Raw genomic sequence first — 16,966 nt, 5'->3', positions numbered from 1 at the left:
AAGGTATTGAAATATGCATGGATCTGAAATAAATGCTTTTTTATAGCACGTGAAAATTCTGTCAAGTAGAATAAGGAATAAAACATCTTTTCTCAAAGAAATTTTAAGTCACTTGAATTAAGTACAATTTGGTTTTTTTATGCAGCTTGATGTAGTTTTTTCTGGAGGCAAAAGATGATTATCTCTTTTATCAAAGTTGATTGTGTTCATTGTCTAAAGCTTTGCACTGGAAAAATTGAGATTTTATGTAAGTGTGTCCCAAACATTGTATGGGACATACTTACACTAAAATATTATTTGTTTATTATCTGAAATTCACATTTAACTGGGCATCCTGTATTTTATCTGGCACCGAAAATGGTAGGGAGATCTACAGACTGACATCTTTTTTCCTCAGGTAGCATGAAGAGAATGTTTGCTATCCAGTTGGCAGCAGAGTATAGAATTTAAATTAATGCAAATATATTTGCAGTGTCTTTTAAATTAGTTGAGCTTCATGTGGCTAGAAGTTCTAGGAGTTTTTAAATAATGAAGAGTTTATTCAGAGAACCATTCAAAATATACCATCTGCAAAATATCTATGTACTTCTTAATATTTCTCTGCTGCTTTATGACTTTACCTATTAAGTCTAGCATTACCAGAGCTGTGGTGGTTCATTCCTTTGGTTATTAAGTAGATATTTACTGACTGTCTGGATGTTCTGGGTGGAGCTGGAAGGGATATATAGAGATGTGTGGGCTTTGATCTTGATTTTAAGGCAATTACAATATAACTGTAAAGTAAGACATACATGATTATTTGGTAAATGAGAGCTTTTTAAATGATGAAATAAATCTTTTTATGCCATCACTTATATCAAAGGCCATTCATTTTAATAAAACGCAATGTGAAAAAAATCCTTTGGATGACAGAGTTTCAGAGTAGCTCAGAGGATGGTAGGTTTACCCTTGGGTTTGAGTCATTTGGGAAGTCTTTATGGATGAGAAGGTAGTTAAGATGGGTCTTGAAAAATGAAGAGAAAACTCCCTGAACCTTTTGAGGTTTTCATATTAATGTTGATAAAATGAAATGTATTCAGTAGGTTAGAGCAGAGTCCAAACTAATGTAGTTTCTCAATGACTAAACTTTTATTCTTCAGTAGTGTTTCTTATACTAGGCATTAAAATAATCTTTTTATTTTGGGGGGACATGGCATTAAGTTGAAGGGCTTTTCAGTTATTGTTGAGAGTGACACAAGTCAGAAATATACCCAAATCTTTCAGGAAGTAATTCCTGAACAAGCTAGTAGTATTGCATCAACTACCAAACAGCATACATGCAAGAATAACTAGGGACACGAGCTAGAATACTGCATCATGCACTCCGTATTATTTTATGAATTGACTTGTCTGTGCTTCACATTCTTATGGTATGAAGTAGGGATGGAAATAGGTACTATGTGTGATTGTTGTAGAATAATATATATAAATGGCCTAGAACTAAAGAATACTAAAAGATGATCCCCAAACAGTGGAATAAAGAAGATGAATGACCATTTGCGGATTATGCTCGACAATGTCATGTTTATAGTTTTAGTTGATGAAGCTGTTAGGGTTGACTTTCAGAGGTGGGAGTATGTGCTTTAAGAGGGGAAGATGATGTTGCTCATCGTAAAGAATTCATTTGGGAATGTTCTGTCAAGTACTGAGTATATATATTGAGAGTTCATTCCAATCTAACACTCATCGGTGTATTTCTGACCATGGCTTCGTGACTTTTGCTATTTAAGGTGTGGTCTGGGAACCAACAGCGTCAGCATCATCTGGGATTTTGTAAGAAATAGAGACTATTGGGTACCACCCCAGATTTCCAGAATCAGAAAATGAGTTTTAACAAGATTCCCAGATGATTCTTCTGCATGTTAGGGTTTAAGAAGCACCGCTCTAGATGTTAGCATAGGTGATTGAAAAGTTCATGTTGCTCCCAGCTTTTGAAAGTACAGTGATGTTGTCTTTTTAATATATTTCCTATCATTTATTTGATGACTGTTATATGGAGAAAGAAGTCCTTCAGTTCTCCAGAGTATTATGCAGCAAATTGCCTTTTCTGCTTCACCTCAGGGTGTTCAGTGGCCTGAAAGATGGAGCAGTTTAGCAGTTTACTGCTTAATTGTCAAGCTTTACTCTCTTTTCATGAATAGGAGTCACACTCAGAATCTTATGATTCTGAATAACAAAGATAGTAAGGGCATTACCTGTGTTTTATTAGAGTCACAGGTGGTAGAGGATGTCTTGAGTGTGTTCATTCAGTTGTTTTGAACCAGGATATATCTACTAATGCAGTTTGTGACTGGTCCCTGCATGGGTGTCCCCTGAAGACCTTACTAAAAATTCAGATTCTCAGGTTATGTCCAGGATATTCAGATCTTCAGTAGGGCAACTGAGAGGCCTTGGAATCTGTATTGCTAAGAAACTCCTTCAGTTGCAGCACTGCTTGCAGCCCGTTTTGCAAACCATTGCTGTAGTCAGTCTCACTTCTGTCAGTTAGAAGACCTTTCCCTTCCCCTCATGTTTTCAATTTTTAGCCCTCATTTTTCATTGTCAGTATTGTCAGTAATTTTATTTATTTTTGTATAAAGTTAAAAATTCAGGCAACCGAGGATAGAAAAATAGAACATCAGTCTGGAAGGTAGAAGCCCTGTATTCTTGACTTGATGTAGACTAAATGGACAAGGCACTTTCTTCATTTTACTTATCTATAAAATGGGCTTTATACCTCAGTGGAATGTGAGATCACATATGTGTGAGTGCTTTGAAGTCTTCAAAAGAAAACGTGTGTGCGTTGAGCTTGTTATTGCCAGCTCGTTTTAATATCCTTCCTGTTAGTATGTGTTTTTCTTTTCAATGTAAAACCCGGTTCTCACTGAAAACTTATCTCTGCAGTTTCTGTCTCCTTTCTGCTTTACACCCAGCCTCACCGTCCTCCGCATTTGGACAGTCCTCCAGCACCTGCATCACGGAAGGTTTTGCCTTGATCATTCAGAATAAGAGCTCCTCTGTGGGCAGATCTGAACAGCTCTTGCCGAGACCTGTAAGGAGGCAGAGAGTTGTCCGTTGGGACAGGAACTTGAAACTAGAAAACCTAGAAGCTCCCAGACACCTTGTGTCAAGAGTGATACATTGCGATGAATTCATTGCCTAGACAGGACACACCCAGAACTCCTTGTATATTTAGGAGGACATGTCAGTCACATACCAGTTAAAGGTTGGATGTATTCGTCTTTTTATGGTGAAGGAATAGGTTGTCTCAAGGACATTTCTAGATTGCAGAGTAAGTAGATATTGAAGGCACATAATCTTAGTTACTGAGATATATTACTAGATATATTATGGTTCTAAACCACCCTCCTGAATACATTTACAAAGCATCCCTACCTCTGAAGACTTCAGGAAAACACAGGTAATGCCCTTTCTGTCTTTGTTATTCAGAATTTTAAGATTATGGGTCTGACTACTATTATTGAAAAAAGAGTAAGGCTTGACAATTAACTGCTAAACTGCTCCACCTTTCAGGCCATTGAATACCACTAGGTGAAGCAGAAAAGGCAAAAAATATATTCTACCTGGTAATGTCTTAAAACAAAGGATCTGCTAGGAAATAAACATGGTTTAAGAAAGATGCCTGTCATGGTTAAGGTACCTGGGGGAGTGGAAAAGAATGATACCAAAATGCCAGTTGGTAAGTTTTAGCGCCTTTGAATAGAGTGAAGAATGCAGATTCACACAGAAGGGGGGCTTTATCTAATTTTAGGATTTATATTGGTTAACTCATACTAGATGCACTATTATTTTCATTTTGCAGGTGAGGAAATTGAGGCAGGTTCAGTAAATTATCCAAAGTCACATATATAGTAAAATACAGAGCCAAGCTTGAAACTTAGGCATTCTGGTTCTAGAGTCTTACTTTTAAGTGAACTAAATTGCTTCTCCAATAAAACTATGAGTCTTCTGTTTTAAAATAATTTTGTCATGTGGTACTCTAGAGTCTTGCACTTCTTCTCTTTTTTTTTGCGGTACGCGGGCTTCCCACTGCTGTGGCCTCTCCCGTTGCGGAGCAGAGGCTCCGGACGCGCAGGCTCAGCGGCCGTGGCTCACGGGCCCAGCCGCTCCACGACATGTGGGATCTTCCGGACCAGGGCACGAACCCGTGTCCCCTGCATCGGCAGGCGGACTCCCAACCACTGCGCCACCAGGGAGGCCCGTGCAGTAGCTTTAAGTAACAGGTCTCAAAACGTATTTTGTTATTTTAAGTTGTAACTCCTAACACATTATATCGTGGAGTAGCAAGTGTTTCATGTGGTTATTTAATTAGAAAGCCATACAAGGTTTTTACAGTTAAAGAATGTATGCCTTATTCCCAGTTATTTGTGTACCTTTCCAGTATGCCCTTTAGGATACAGTGCCTCTGTTCTTCTTTGTTAATCAAACATTTTTCTTAATTTAACAGTTACCGTTCTGTCTTTAACAGCAGGAGATGCTATGAAATCCAACAGTAAGGTCTCCTTGTTTTATGCCTTATAAAAAGAAAACACACACATAAACATACATTCACACATACTCTTTTAATGAATATATCTGTACAGCGCCTGTCATGCTGCTTGGTACCCAATAGACATTCAATTTGTTCAATGTTCATAAGTCCTTACAGATAGAAAAAATTTGTCTTAAAAAACTTGAGCTTCTGGTATATTTTATTTACTAGATTATGTAGCTCAGTCAACCACATTTCATTGATTAAATGGATTTAAATTTTATGGTAGAAAAGAACATTGTAATCAGTTCGGTAGAATTGATTTTAATATATGTAAAAGCTGTATAGAGCACTTCAGCACTAGCAATGTATATATATTTATAGTGAAAAATATCCCAGTTTAGTTTAAATAAGTGGAAAGAGAAAAGTCCATTGATGAAATCAGGTGTAAAAATTTATGAATATCTATTAAATAATATAGAATTGATGATTATCCAGTCACAGTAAAATGAACAGAGCAGGTCCTTTAATAATAAAGCAAACCAACCAGTTTTAAATGTGACTCGTCTGGAGTGTGTGCGCATAAGTGTGTCTGTGTGTGCAGACACCTGTTATTGCTAATATAACAAACGGGAATATTGCCTTCCTTACCTAGAACGGAAGATGCCAGTTTCTGGGTATTGAGAATATTGTATTGCATTCTACCTATTACATTACAGGAGATAAAATTCAGGTGCTTGAAGACTATTTTTTTAAAGCCCTTCTGAATGGTAGATTTCGAGTAATGGTTTTCTTCTTCTGCAGGAGAGCACACAGCTGCTACAAATGCCGTCAATGCAGTTTTACAGCTGCCGAGACTCAGTCACTACTGGAGCACTTCAACACTGTTCACTGCCAGGAACAGGACAGCACTACAGCCAACGGCGAAGAGGACGGGCATGCCGTATCCACCATCAAGGAGGAGCCCAAGATTGACCTCAAGGTCTACAGTCTGCTCAATCCAGACTCTAAAATGGGAGAGACGGTTGCTGAGAGTGTGGTGAAGAGGGAGAAACTAGAAGAGAAGGATGGGCTGAAAGAAAAAGCTTGGGCTGAGAGTTCAAGCGATGACCTTCGCAACGTGACTTGGAGAGGGGCGGACATCCTACGGGGCAGTCCATCCTATACTCAAGCAAGCCTGGGGCTTCTGACCCCTGTGTCCGGCCCCCAAGAGCAGACAAAGACTTTAAGGGATAGCCCCAACGTAGAGGCTGCCCACCTGGCGCGCCCTATTTATGGCTTGGCTGTGGAGACCAAGGGCTTCCTGCAGGGGGTGCCTGCAGGCGGAGAGAAAGCTGGCGCCCTCACCCAGCAGTATCCTGCATCTGGAGAAAACAAGTCCAAGGATGAATCCCAGTCCCTGTTACGGGTAGGAAGGTTTAATTTTTTAAAATAATTCCTATATCTTGAAGGGAAAATGGGGAGAACGTACATTCTCTAGAGTTAGTATCATGACTTACCAAGTGTAACTAAATGATGTGTATCTGTCTGGGGATGTATACTTAATAAGGCCAAAGTGGTAGAAAGCAGCTCACGTGTGTTTGTGTGTACTCTACACATACTTGATCGAGTGGGTAGAAGTCACTTGTTTGTCACTACTCTCAGCTCTGATTGAATGTTTGTTAATCATTCCTGGTGATTATGCAAAACGATGAGGCCGCTTTTGGAGAAGGGAGGCTCGGAATCCCAGAAGGATGCACGTTTGTTACATTAAAATAATGAAATGACTTTTAAATTTTAAGGTGGTGTGACACAGTCTATGGTTAATGAGGAAATTCGTAGAGATTTAAATCACTAAGAATGCAAAGCCCTCAGTGAGACGTTAATACAGAAATGTAGTGTTTTTAAAACTCACAGCGTAATTATGTACAAATGACAGTGGTTGTTGTTTCGTTGCCAAGAGGAGGGAAAAAATGAGATAGACTTAAGTGTGAATGGTGTGAAGAGCATCTGAAGAAAAGAACCATGAATTTTACATTATCGGGCTCCTGTAGGGAGAAAGACACAGTCCTGCGTGAAAAAGAAACTAAACAAAAGCTCTGTAAGATAAGATCCTTGCTCACTCTCTTCATGCTGTGTAGACTGTGAATTGTTAAGAAATATTTTAGATTGTGAAAATTCAGGAGCTCCCAGTTGAGTGATGCTTGCTTTTTGCCTAAGGCACTACCACTTCAACATCTCACCTTGACTTTGAGAAGTTTTGAGCTTTCCGGTTGATTTCAAAGCTTTGTTCCTTCATGGAAGGTAGGATCAGAATCCTGCTAACCTTTACAAAAGAGCTGGTTAGGAAATACAGTTCAGTTCAGCCAGCCCAGTGCTTTGACCTGGGGGTTAGAGACCACCGAGTTCTCTCTGGATGTATTCTGGGGAGAAAAATTACTCTTGCCAATGTCGGCTTGGCTACTCTGCTCTCATTTCGTGTAGATTCTCTGAGGCTTATCTGTGCTTCTCTGGCTTTCTCTAGTGGAGTTGAGAAACGCCCCTTGGAGGAGCACAGTTAGTTATAAAAGTTGTTACCTTTCCCATCCGCAGTCATGCCCTGGAGCTAAGAGAAGGGCTTGAATGCAGAAGAGGAGATGCCTCCTTGTACACTGGGAAACAAAGAATCCTTCCTGCCCGGAAGGAGCAAGTTTATCATAAGTAACTTTGGAAAGAAGAGAAATAGTTCCTGTGCTTTTCAAGTGAGTGTTCAATTTAGGGAGCTTCTTTCATATACTATGCATTTTTATCATTGTAAATGCTCATCATTTTCTTAGCATATGAGGACTCTTCTGGTCTCAAGTGGCTCTTATGGTTTCTGGTTATAAGGCAGGAATGACGTGTCCTAGGATTTTTAAATTTCATGTTGCATCTTGAGAGCGTGGTGGAATTGATTTCCTTACATCTGTATCACTAGAACTCCCCACTCTTTTTTTTTTTTTCCATTTAAAACTGTTTTCATCCATGACATCTTCATCTGATACCAAATTGTGTGACTCTTCTAGACTGTTTCTGGAATGTTACCTTTTCTGCCACTGTTTGTAAACACTAAGAATTTGGAACGAGCAGTAATTTACGAAGCAGTGCAATCTAAAACCTGAGCAGGGCAGTTCTATTCTTTAAGCAGCCTGAGGACCATAATACTTTTCTAAAAAAATTGTTTTTCTCAATTCCTCCACTTCCTTAATTCCCTGACTTCAACTTTCTGTTGCATCATTTCAACTGTCTTTTCAGTTCCTCCACATCAGCTGCTGAAGTAGGAAATCTTCAGCAAGAGGCTACTTAACTGTGTTCTACACTGAATATCAGATTCCTAACTGTAGGATTTGTGATACTTAAAGGCCATTGTCTACTAAATTTTGAGAGCTGACAAAAAAGTCTCTCTCTCTCTCTATATGTATATATATATATGTATAGATACATATATATATATATATATCTATCTATCTATCTATCTATCTATCTATCTATATATATATATATGACGTATTTTAAAGTGGCCTGGGTCTTTCTTCTGTGATTTTTAGTAAAATTTGATCTTTAAAATTTATATTTTCATTGCATTTGAATAGTGCTTTTGGAAATCACCCATTTTATTGGACATTTGCGATAAGGAGGTATAGCTGATTTGATTTATTGTGAAATATTGGGTCGGCCAAAATGTTCATTTGGTTAGTGAATACGCTGTTCAGTAAAGTTCTTGGTGAAATGAAAAAATGTGGCTTTTATTTTTACTTAAAATCTAACGAACTTTTTGGCCGACCCAATATTTAGTATATTAACTGAATTTAAAAGTTTTAATTTACGCATGTCTTGCTGATCAGCTTTTTAAGATACTTGAGAGAATTAAGAGCCCATTCTGATTGTGAATTTGACAAGAATTCTATTTTGGTGAATTCTGATTGTGAATTTGACAAGAAATCTACTTTGGTGGTAGAAATTGGTATTGCTAAGTTATCATGGCAAACATATACTTCTCATTCCTTCCTCTGCCATCAGTCAAGGGAAACCCAAAAGAATATAGCCATCATATTTACTAAGGCAAAACCAAAGTACTTTAATTTTGTAATTTTAGAGGTCTAGTTAGTAACAAAGGTGTCCTGTAAAAATTTATAAGTACACAAGTGAAATATGCACATACAATTTCCATGTTTTAAATGAAAAAACAGGGGTCTGTGTAAGTATATATCTACAGAATGTAATATTCATGTTTGAGTTTAAATAGTAGAATGGAACTTGAAATTAACTTGCTGTTTGGTATGTTTGTTTTGAAATAGCAATTTAAGAAATGGAAAATAGGTTTTAAAAGCGATTTTTTAATTAGAGCATCCAATAAAGCATTAATAGGACAAATGTAAATACATTTATACATGTAGTTTCTAATACTAAAAGTAAAAACTTGACTATCATCTTTGACTGCTGGGCAGAGTGATATTCAAGAATTAAGTGTGGAAAATGTGTCCAACAGAAAATGTTAATTTAAAATAGTTTAACACTATGTTGCTAAATAATGGAAACATTTTAAAGAGTATGCTGAATGGAGTTAGGGTCATGTCACAAAGCACATCATTAAAATATCACTTTCAGAATATTAGTCTTTCTGTTACACGTTTCTAACTGGTTGTAGTTATGAAATCCTGCTGCACTCAAAGTGAGGAAGGAAATATAAGAATCACAGAGAAGAGCTCAAGTTTCAAAATATTCATTAGTTTTCTTCACTTCTTTCTTTTCTTTTTCTTTTTTTTTTTCCTTAGGTCAGTGTTTGGCTTTTAGTTTTACATTCAGTGGCAGCTCATTTATGTGTATTTTCATTTGGTGAATGCCTTTAGACTTCCCTTGTTACTAGTATGGAATTGATCTTGTTATAAAAAATTCTAAATTGTGTATGTGACCTGTGTTGATCATTGTGCTTTGAGTATGGCAGGGAGCACATTAACATAAGCTTCATCTTGTAAATTGCTTTATGAAAGCAATTTATGAAAATCAGGGATTTGTGTGCACTAACAGTATTTCTATAAAATCATGTTTTTTCTTTTTATGAGTAGAAAGAAATATTAGCCCCTTTAGATGCTTTGCTAGAAATAGTCCAAGTTTATATGTAAAGTTTAATTATTCCTCTTTTAAAACTTCTAGAATAGATCTTATAAAACATGAATAAGCTCCTGAAAATGTTTTGAAAACGCAGCATTTAAATTTGGCTCCAGGAAGAGGTTAACGTCTTTAATACTGTCTTGCTAAAAGTAAAAGTTAATTGGTTTTTTATATTCAAATAGATGTTCCTTTCTCATTTTAAACTAAACAGTGTAGTGTAGTCAGAACTCAGTGTAGTCGGGTGCTCTTTTCTGATCAGCTTCTTGTATAATTTTTATTTTTACAAAGGTATTTATTTTTTTAATTATTTGGTAGCTTCTTATGCAGATGAAACTGTGTTCGTTTTATTATTTCCTGTTGAGGAATTCTAGGTTTCATTCTTGTAATTAACGTTTTAGATTGGATTTTATAACACAGAAAGCTATGTCTTTTAACTGATAACCATATTAAAAGGAAGCAAACACCTGTTATTAAATTTCACAAAGATTTTGCCAATATCACATGCATTTTTTTCGTTTTTCAGTGAAACTCAGAAGTATAATTGTTTAGTTGGCAAATCTATACTTATGTAATAAGCTTCTGCATGTCATGTCAGGACAGAACGTCACAGTCAGATAACTTGTAGGCTCTAATTCTTCCACCAGTTCAGATGCCCTAGTTATCAGTCCACTTTCCACAGGCACCTAGGGGAAAAAGAAATCTGTTTGTGATTGATTTCAGTGTAAATTTATTTACGGATTTGTCCGTTTTAACACGTACATTTTGCACTGCTTGGTTTTGGCAGAGATGTTTGGCCATGGGCTGTGGAGTTGCGTTTCAGGTTCTTGGAGTTGAGATCCGAGTTGAGCCATTGGCTCAGAGAAAGGGCCTCCCAGGATCCCGTTCATTTGTCTGCTAGAGGGGATCATGATGCCAGCCATCCTCCCAGGAGTGCTGCACAGCTTAGTTAATTAATGTTTGTCGAGCCATTTGAGATCGTCAGATGCAGGGTTCTAGATAAGTGCAAAGTAGTATGATTATTTGTTCGTTTTGTAAATGTGATACCAAGACAGTACAAAGCAGATGTTATTTCCCCCTTTCTTCAGCGGCGTTAAATTTATAGTTTAAAGATTGTTGATACCGGACAGTCTATTGAGATGCAAAAATGTTCTTTTGGGGACAGTCCACTGGCAGTCAAAGAGACGTTTAAACAAGCGACAGTGTTGAATGCCTTTACAACCATTGACAGAAGACCGCAGGAACTTTTTTTTAACTAAAGATGATCTCAGGTGAAAAGTCTGATATTTATTGTTTTGCTTCATGTTTAATGAAAATAAAAGCACCTGTCATCTAGGTACTGTTGTCTAAACATAGTGTTTACATACATAACCATTTTCCTGACCCCATTTGAATTTTTTTATATTTGCATATATTGAATACCAAAGAGAAAAGTCTATACCAGGAAAAATAGGAAGCATACACCTCCCTAATCATTAGCTATGAAATAGTAGTTTTTAGGCCTTGTTTGTAAAGTTTCTCTTTAGGTAGCCGCTGATATTTATTTTGCCTAAGAACAAAATGTTAAAAACCATTTACTGTATCCAGAGATTAACAATCCTTGTATATCTCTGTGCTTCTGCCCTAGATAGATGCATTTCTGTCGTCACCTATTAGAAAAGGGTACGGTTTAAATTCAAATATATAATAAATTCATTTTAAAAATAACAATTATTCAACCTCTTAGTTATGTTTAATAGTGAACATGACCATTTTAATTTTTATTAAATAAAATCTAAGTAGCTTTTTTTTTCCTTTATTGGTTATTTATCTTTTATATTGGTATACCATATTTGACAATAGATCACTACTAAAATCAATTTGATACATACGTGTTTGACTAATGGGATTTTCTGTTATTCTGATTTCTTTCTTTTAAGTCAACTCCCCTGGCTAAAGTATTTTTTTAAAGCACATTTTTTTTTTTCTTTTTTTGTAGCCTAGGCTTTTTGTGAAGTCTGGCATAGTTCTGCTGGCCCAGGTTTCTAAGGCAGGGGAAGCAGATGTATCTTTTAGTGAATTGGGCTGTAAGTTTGTAGTCCCTGTGAAATGGTATCCTTCAGCACGGTATCTGTTAATTATTTCCTGTATAACTATCTTTTGCTTGGCTTCCTTTTTTTCACGGACGGCATGAGTCAGAAGATAACAGGGCCCAAGAAGGACCCTATTGTTGAGTGTTCTTAGATGTTGGAAGTGAAGAGTATACAGAAGGTGGCCCAAGTTTCAGGAGCACAGATGCAGAATGATTCAAAAGTGTGTCAGCCATGAGCTACACAGCCTCGATGTGAATCTAATATTTTTCTGGCAAAGTCCAGTCTGATGGGTGGATTTAACAGAAGTGTTCATTACCTAAAATCCAGGAAAAATTTTTACCTTGGATTTCTGTGTTTGGTATTTGCTCCCACCAAAAAAGTGAATATTGTTTCCATTGTCATATTCTTTTACTCTCCCTTCCCTTTGACTCTGTTAGTGAACTTTCATTAAGTGTTTATAGACAAGGACATTGATTACTAAGATGGTCTACCAGTAAACTCAAGGAGGCTTGGCAAGTAGGATACTGCCGCCTGTGGTTGTGCTGCTAGTTCAAGGAGATGCGGATAGTTTCAGTGAGGCTCCAGGAACCCTATTTCCTTCATTTTGGTGAAGTAACATTCTCATTTAGATGTTTATAATTAACTATAATTTACAAGTAAAACAGAATCGGGGTTATGACGTCATTTTGGAAAAAACCCACAATACTTTATCTTACGGCAAATTTTTTATGTTGTTATCAGTGATTAGGGGTAAGGCAAAGGAATCTTACTTTCGTTTTGTTTTTGTAAGTACAGGACATTTGTGATGTGATCAATTGAGTGGTATCATCTCTCATGTTAGGATGATCAAATAGCTCTCGCACCTGTAAAAACATGTTAACTTGCCTTTTTAAAAAGAGTTTCTCAATTTCTAAGATTTAATTTGGGCATATTAATTATGAAAGCGATGAGCCATTTCATGCCCTGGAAATTTACCTATCTGTAACATCATGATTAATCAGAAAAAACTAAGGATATACAGAGATATTTCTAAAAGGCAGAACACACTGTATAGTATTTAAATGAGAAAATCCGACTGATAATAAATGGTGTCCCATGTCCAAGTCACTGTCATCAAAGTGGGTCATTTTTAAGGTACAGAATAAATTTACTCGTAAATAATGCTTAGAGAATAATATCCTAGAAATACGTAATTAAGGAGAGCTGTTCAACTGAATTGACTTATTTAATGATGACTGCAGATAATCAAGGAAAAAGCAAATGATAATCTTTAAGAGCTATTTCTTATGTATATGAAATATGACAAATATCCAATATCCAGATAGTGGTATGATATGCTTCCCTTATATTATGTGTGCAGTACAGTTCGTTTTCTAGAGGGATTTATTTCCAAGTACGACCTATGTTCTTATGCAGAGTTGAGTCATGTTTCTTAAGGGAAAGCAGTCAACTCAGATAGGCTTACCTTTTTTAGGGGAGAACTCTCTTTCCTTGTTTTCCTTTTGCCTCCATGGATGATATTTTTACTACCCTTCACAATTTCTCAACCCAGTTTTTGCCTTCATTGGATGTGTGTTGGATGTGGTGGGGTAATAGTGTGGGCTTTGAGGGAATATAAGAGAGAACTTGATTTTTCTCTTTAAAATATGGAATTTAATGATCTTTAGTTTTATTTGTTGCTGAAATATTTACATTGATTCCGTTAGAAAGTATTTTTCTTTCATAGGATTTTCAGAATGTCAGATAGAATAGTCTTTATTATTTCTTAATAACATGTTAAAAAGACAGGGGAAAGAATACTTTCTCAATTAACATTGAGTTTGTGATTGCTATAGGCGAAAAATACAGAATCTCAAGCCATTATTTTTATTCATTTATTTATTTTTGGCTGTGTTGGGTCTCCGTTGCTGCGCATGGGTTTTCTCTAGCTGCAGCGAGCGGGGGCTACTCTTTGTTGCGGTGCGTGGGCTTCTCATTGCGGTGGCTTCTTTTGTTGCAGAGCACGGGCTCTAGGTGCATGGCTTCAGTAGTTGTGGCACGCGGGCTCTAGAGTGCAAGCTCATTACTTGTGGTGCACGGGCTTAGTTGCACCGTGACATGTGGGATCTTCCCGGGCTAGGGCTTGAACCCGTGTCCCCTGCATTGGCAGGTGGATTCTTAACCACTGTGCCACCAGGGAAGCCCTCTCAGGCCATTCTTACCCCGTTAATGACACTTATGAAAACATGCCCTGATGTCATTTATATGCACAAGTTAGGTCAGATTTCTATATGGGAATCGAAACATTTACAAATATTACATTTGAGAGAGCTATTTGCTTTACTTAAAAATAATCATTTGCTTTTAAAAAAAACCCCAGAACCTCAGCATGGGACTTTTAAAATTTCTTCCCTGATACTTTGAAAAATGAAAATGTTTTTATTTACTTATAACTTTTTAGAAGCTTATCTGTTTTGCAAAGCATGCTACAGTTGAAGCAGTGTTGGTCATATTTTAGAAGATACACATGTTCGGCTAATCTAATTCTTCTTAATCTCAGGAATTTTCAACCTAAACTTTTCTTGATAATTCAGGAAAATCCATTACTTCGCCTGAATCATATAACTGATTCAAAGAAATTTGGAGGTTTTTAAAATGTAGACTGTCGCGATGGGCAGTCTATGGTCTACAAATGAACTATCCACTTAATATGCCTCTCAAAACTTTATGCTATGATAATATATCTCATGTAGGATTTTTTAAAAAATCAAATCAAAATTTAGAGCTTACCTCAAATTCACATATGATTTAAATATTTTTCAAGAGTCCAAAATATATCTGAATTATTCTTTAGTAGTGTGCCCAGCCCTTTGAGGTTACAGCTGGGTTTAGAGGTGGGTGTGTTCCACCTTTAATGGAGTGTCTCTGGTTGTGATTCAGGCTTGACAGGATTGTATTTTCCAGTAAAATTATATTTTAAGTTTTCTTTTTACTCTTCCCTTGTGATATAGTGGAAAGAGTACTGGATTGGAGGAAAAGAGGCTTTGTGTTCTAGACTCACTTTGTGACTAACTGGCCGTGTGACCACCCTGGATGAGTCACTCAGTCCTTATGTCCTGTTTCCTTCTTTGGAAAATTATGGAGATAGAAGCATACAATTGCTCAGATCTCTTTAAAGTTGCAAACTCTGGGGCCAAGCAAATTTTCTATAAAACCTTAAACATTTAGGTCTGTGAATTGATACCCGAGGCAACTTTAAGACAAATATCTTCTATTGTGGACTTAGCGATGCTAGTGTCCAAAGAGATATCATGTATTTGATGTCCAAGTTCCTAAGTTAGATTTCCCTCTAATGGCTAAGAACCCATAAATTATAAACAACTGTCACAATACAGTCTAAAATCAACAGGGGCTTATCTTATACAAGAAAGCTCATTCTTTGAAAATACCTTTGTTTCAGAGAATCGTGCTATTAAGGGGCCACTTACGAATGCCGATAAAGGGAAGTCTACACAATGAGAAATAAAATAATTCTGGTGAGAATATGACATGTTTAAAGTCTATTTCTTCAGTTTCTTGGCATTGAGCAATGTTGCCTGTTTTTTTCACAGTCAGATGTTCAAATCAGAATTTTGGATGCAGAAACTAATTTTAGTAGGTGGGGTGCAAATTTCTTATGAGTCCATGAATAGACTCTAATCCCAGCTGTTTCATTACAATTATAAAAATAAAATTGGCTGTGAATCATTCAAACTCTATTTAATGGATGTGAATAATTCAGTTTCGCCCCACTGAAATCTTAAACTATAAACCTATCTTAGATTCTTTGTGCTCCTTCAGAGTTGATATCTCATTATTCATATGTGAATTATTAGAAGTATTGGTGGTCATGATGAAAATGAGCACATTTCCACTGAGTTCTTGTGGGTTTCAGGAGAGGAGGTGGCCTCTAGGGTGGCGTTGGTGATGAAAACAAGAAAGAAATTAGGAAGAGTCTATGAAAAGAGAAAAGGATATAGAATTAGTGTTTGTTGGCGTTTTCTTACCCGTGGAAGAGTCTATGAAAAGAGAAAAGGATATCGAATTAGTATTTGTTGGCATTTTCTTTCCCATTAAAATATATATGTTCATTACATACATTTTAGAAAATATACATAAGCAAAAAAGAAGAAAATGACTACTCAACACTTTAATCTATCCCTTTCTGGAGACACACACACACACGAAGACATGCACATACAAACATAGACTTATGTGTTTATTATTAAATAGCCTTCAATTTCACTTTATAATAAATTGTAAACATTTTCTCATATTAGTGTTTATTCTGCTATATCACATTTATTGACTTCATAATATTTCATTATGTATTGTACTAGTTGTACCAGAAAAGATGATTATTGATTCCTGTTGTCAGACATTGAAGTTACTTCCAATTTTTGCTGTGGTAAATAGTGCTGCATTGAATATCCTTGTAGCTAAATAATTCTGTCTTGCTTGCAATTTTAAATTGTTAGAACTGGCTTCCCTATAATCAGGTTCCTCCATGGGGTGACACAGTAGTGGAGTTTATTGTCAAGTATTGGTCACTTTACCAGGCTATGTGTATGTATACTCTTGGGAAATGGTAAAACATTTTATTGGTGAGAATTGCCTCACAGTGGTAGCTAAGAAATAGAACCCCCAACATTTTCTTTAAACATTATTATGGGGGAAAACTTAGTATGAAGGTTTGAATAAGGTACATTTCTGAAGCACCAACATAGATTCAGTGAAGTATCTATTTCACTTTTATAATCGAAACATTCCTTAGTCACCTTGACATTCAAAGAGTATTTAAATAGTGTAATGTACTGAAATGAGTCTTACAAGGTAAATATATATATAATATATATGTATATATATATATTTAATATTTATGTATATGTGTATTTAATATGTAAAGGGATTTCACTGTCTCCAAAAAGATTCTTAAAGTTAATATGTTTTGGTGATCACATAAAGTTGGCTCCAGCAGCTATTTAATGAAGTACTTGGTACACACACAAACTCTGTATTAAACTATTTGAATTTATTTTAATTTTCTCAAGGTCATTTACATAGTTTAAGGTAAGGTAAGAATGAAACTCAGGTGTTAAAGGGAAGTGTAGAAAACCATTCTAAATCCCATTTTCATTTTCTTTTTCAAGCATCTCACTGCTATATGCAAAGTCCTTTCAAAGACTAGAAACTATTTGTATTTATAGTTCATGAAATTTTAACAATATACCCATTTGCTTGGGGGATTTGAATGCATAAT

The 16,966-nt window shown here is 36.2% G+C and overlaps 1 protein-coding gene across 2 annotated transcripts in view; it reads left to right on the top strand.

Moving 5' to 3' along the window:
- The window catches only part of TRPS1 (transcriptional repressor GATA binding 1), a 207,166-nt gene that overhangs the window by 27,645 nt on the left and 162,555 nt on the right, over nt 1–16,966 (top strand). For both annotated transcript variants that reach the window (XM_065895430.1, XM_065895431.1), the window contains exon 4: nt 5,315–5,918. In XM_065895430.1, the coding sequence (XP_065751502.1) occupies nt 5,315–5,918 (604 nt within the window). The remainder of the gene's footprint in view (nt 1–5,314; nt 5,919–16,966) is intronic.

Source organism: Phocoena phocoena, chromosome 17 (assembly GCF_963924675.1).
Source record: "Phocoena phocoena chromosome 17, mPhoPho1.1, whole genome shotgun sequence".
Classification (NCBI taxonomy): domain Eukaryota; kingdom Metazoa; phylum Chordata; class Mammalia; order Artiodactyla; family Phocoenidae; genus Phocoena; species Phocoena phocoena.
This window is presented reverse-complemented; position numbering and strand designations above follow the sequence as displayed.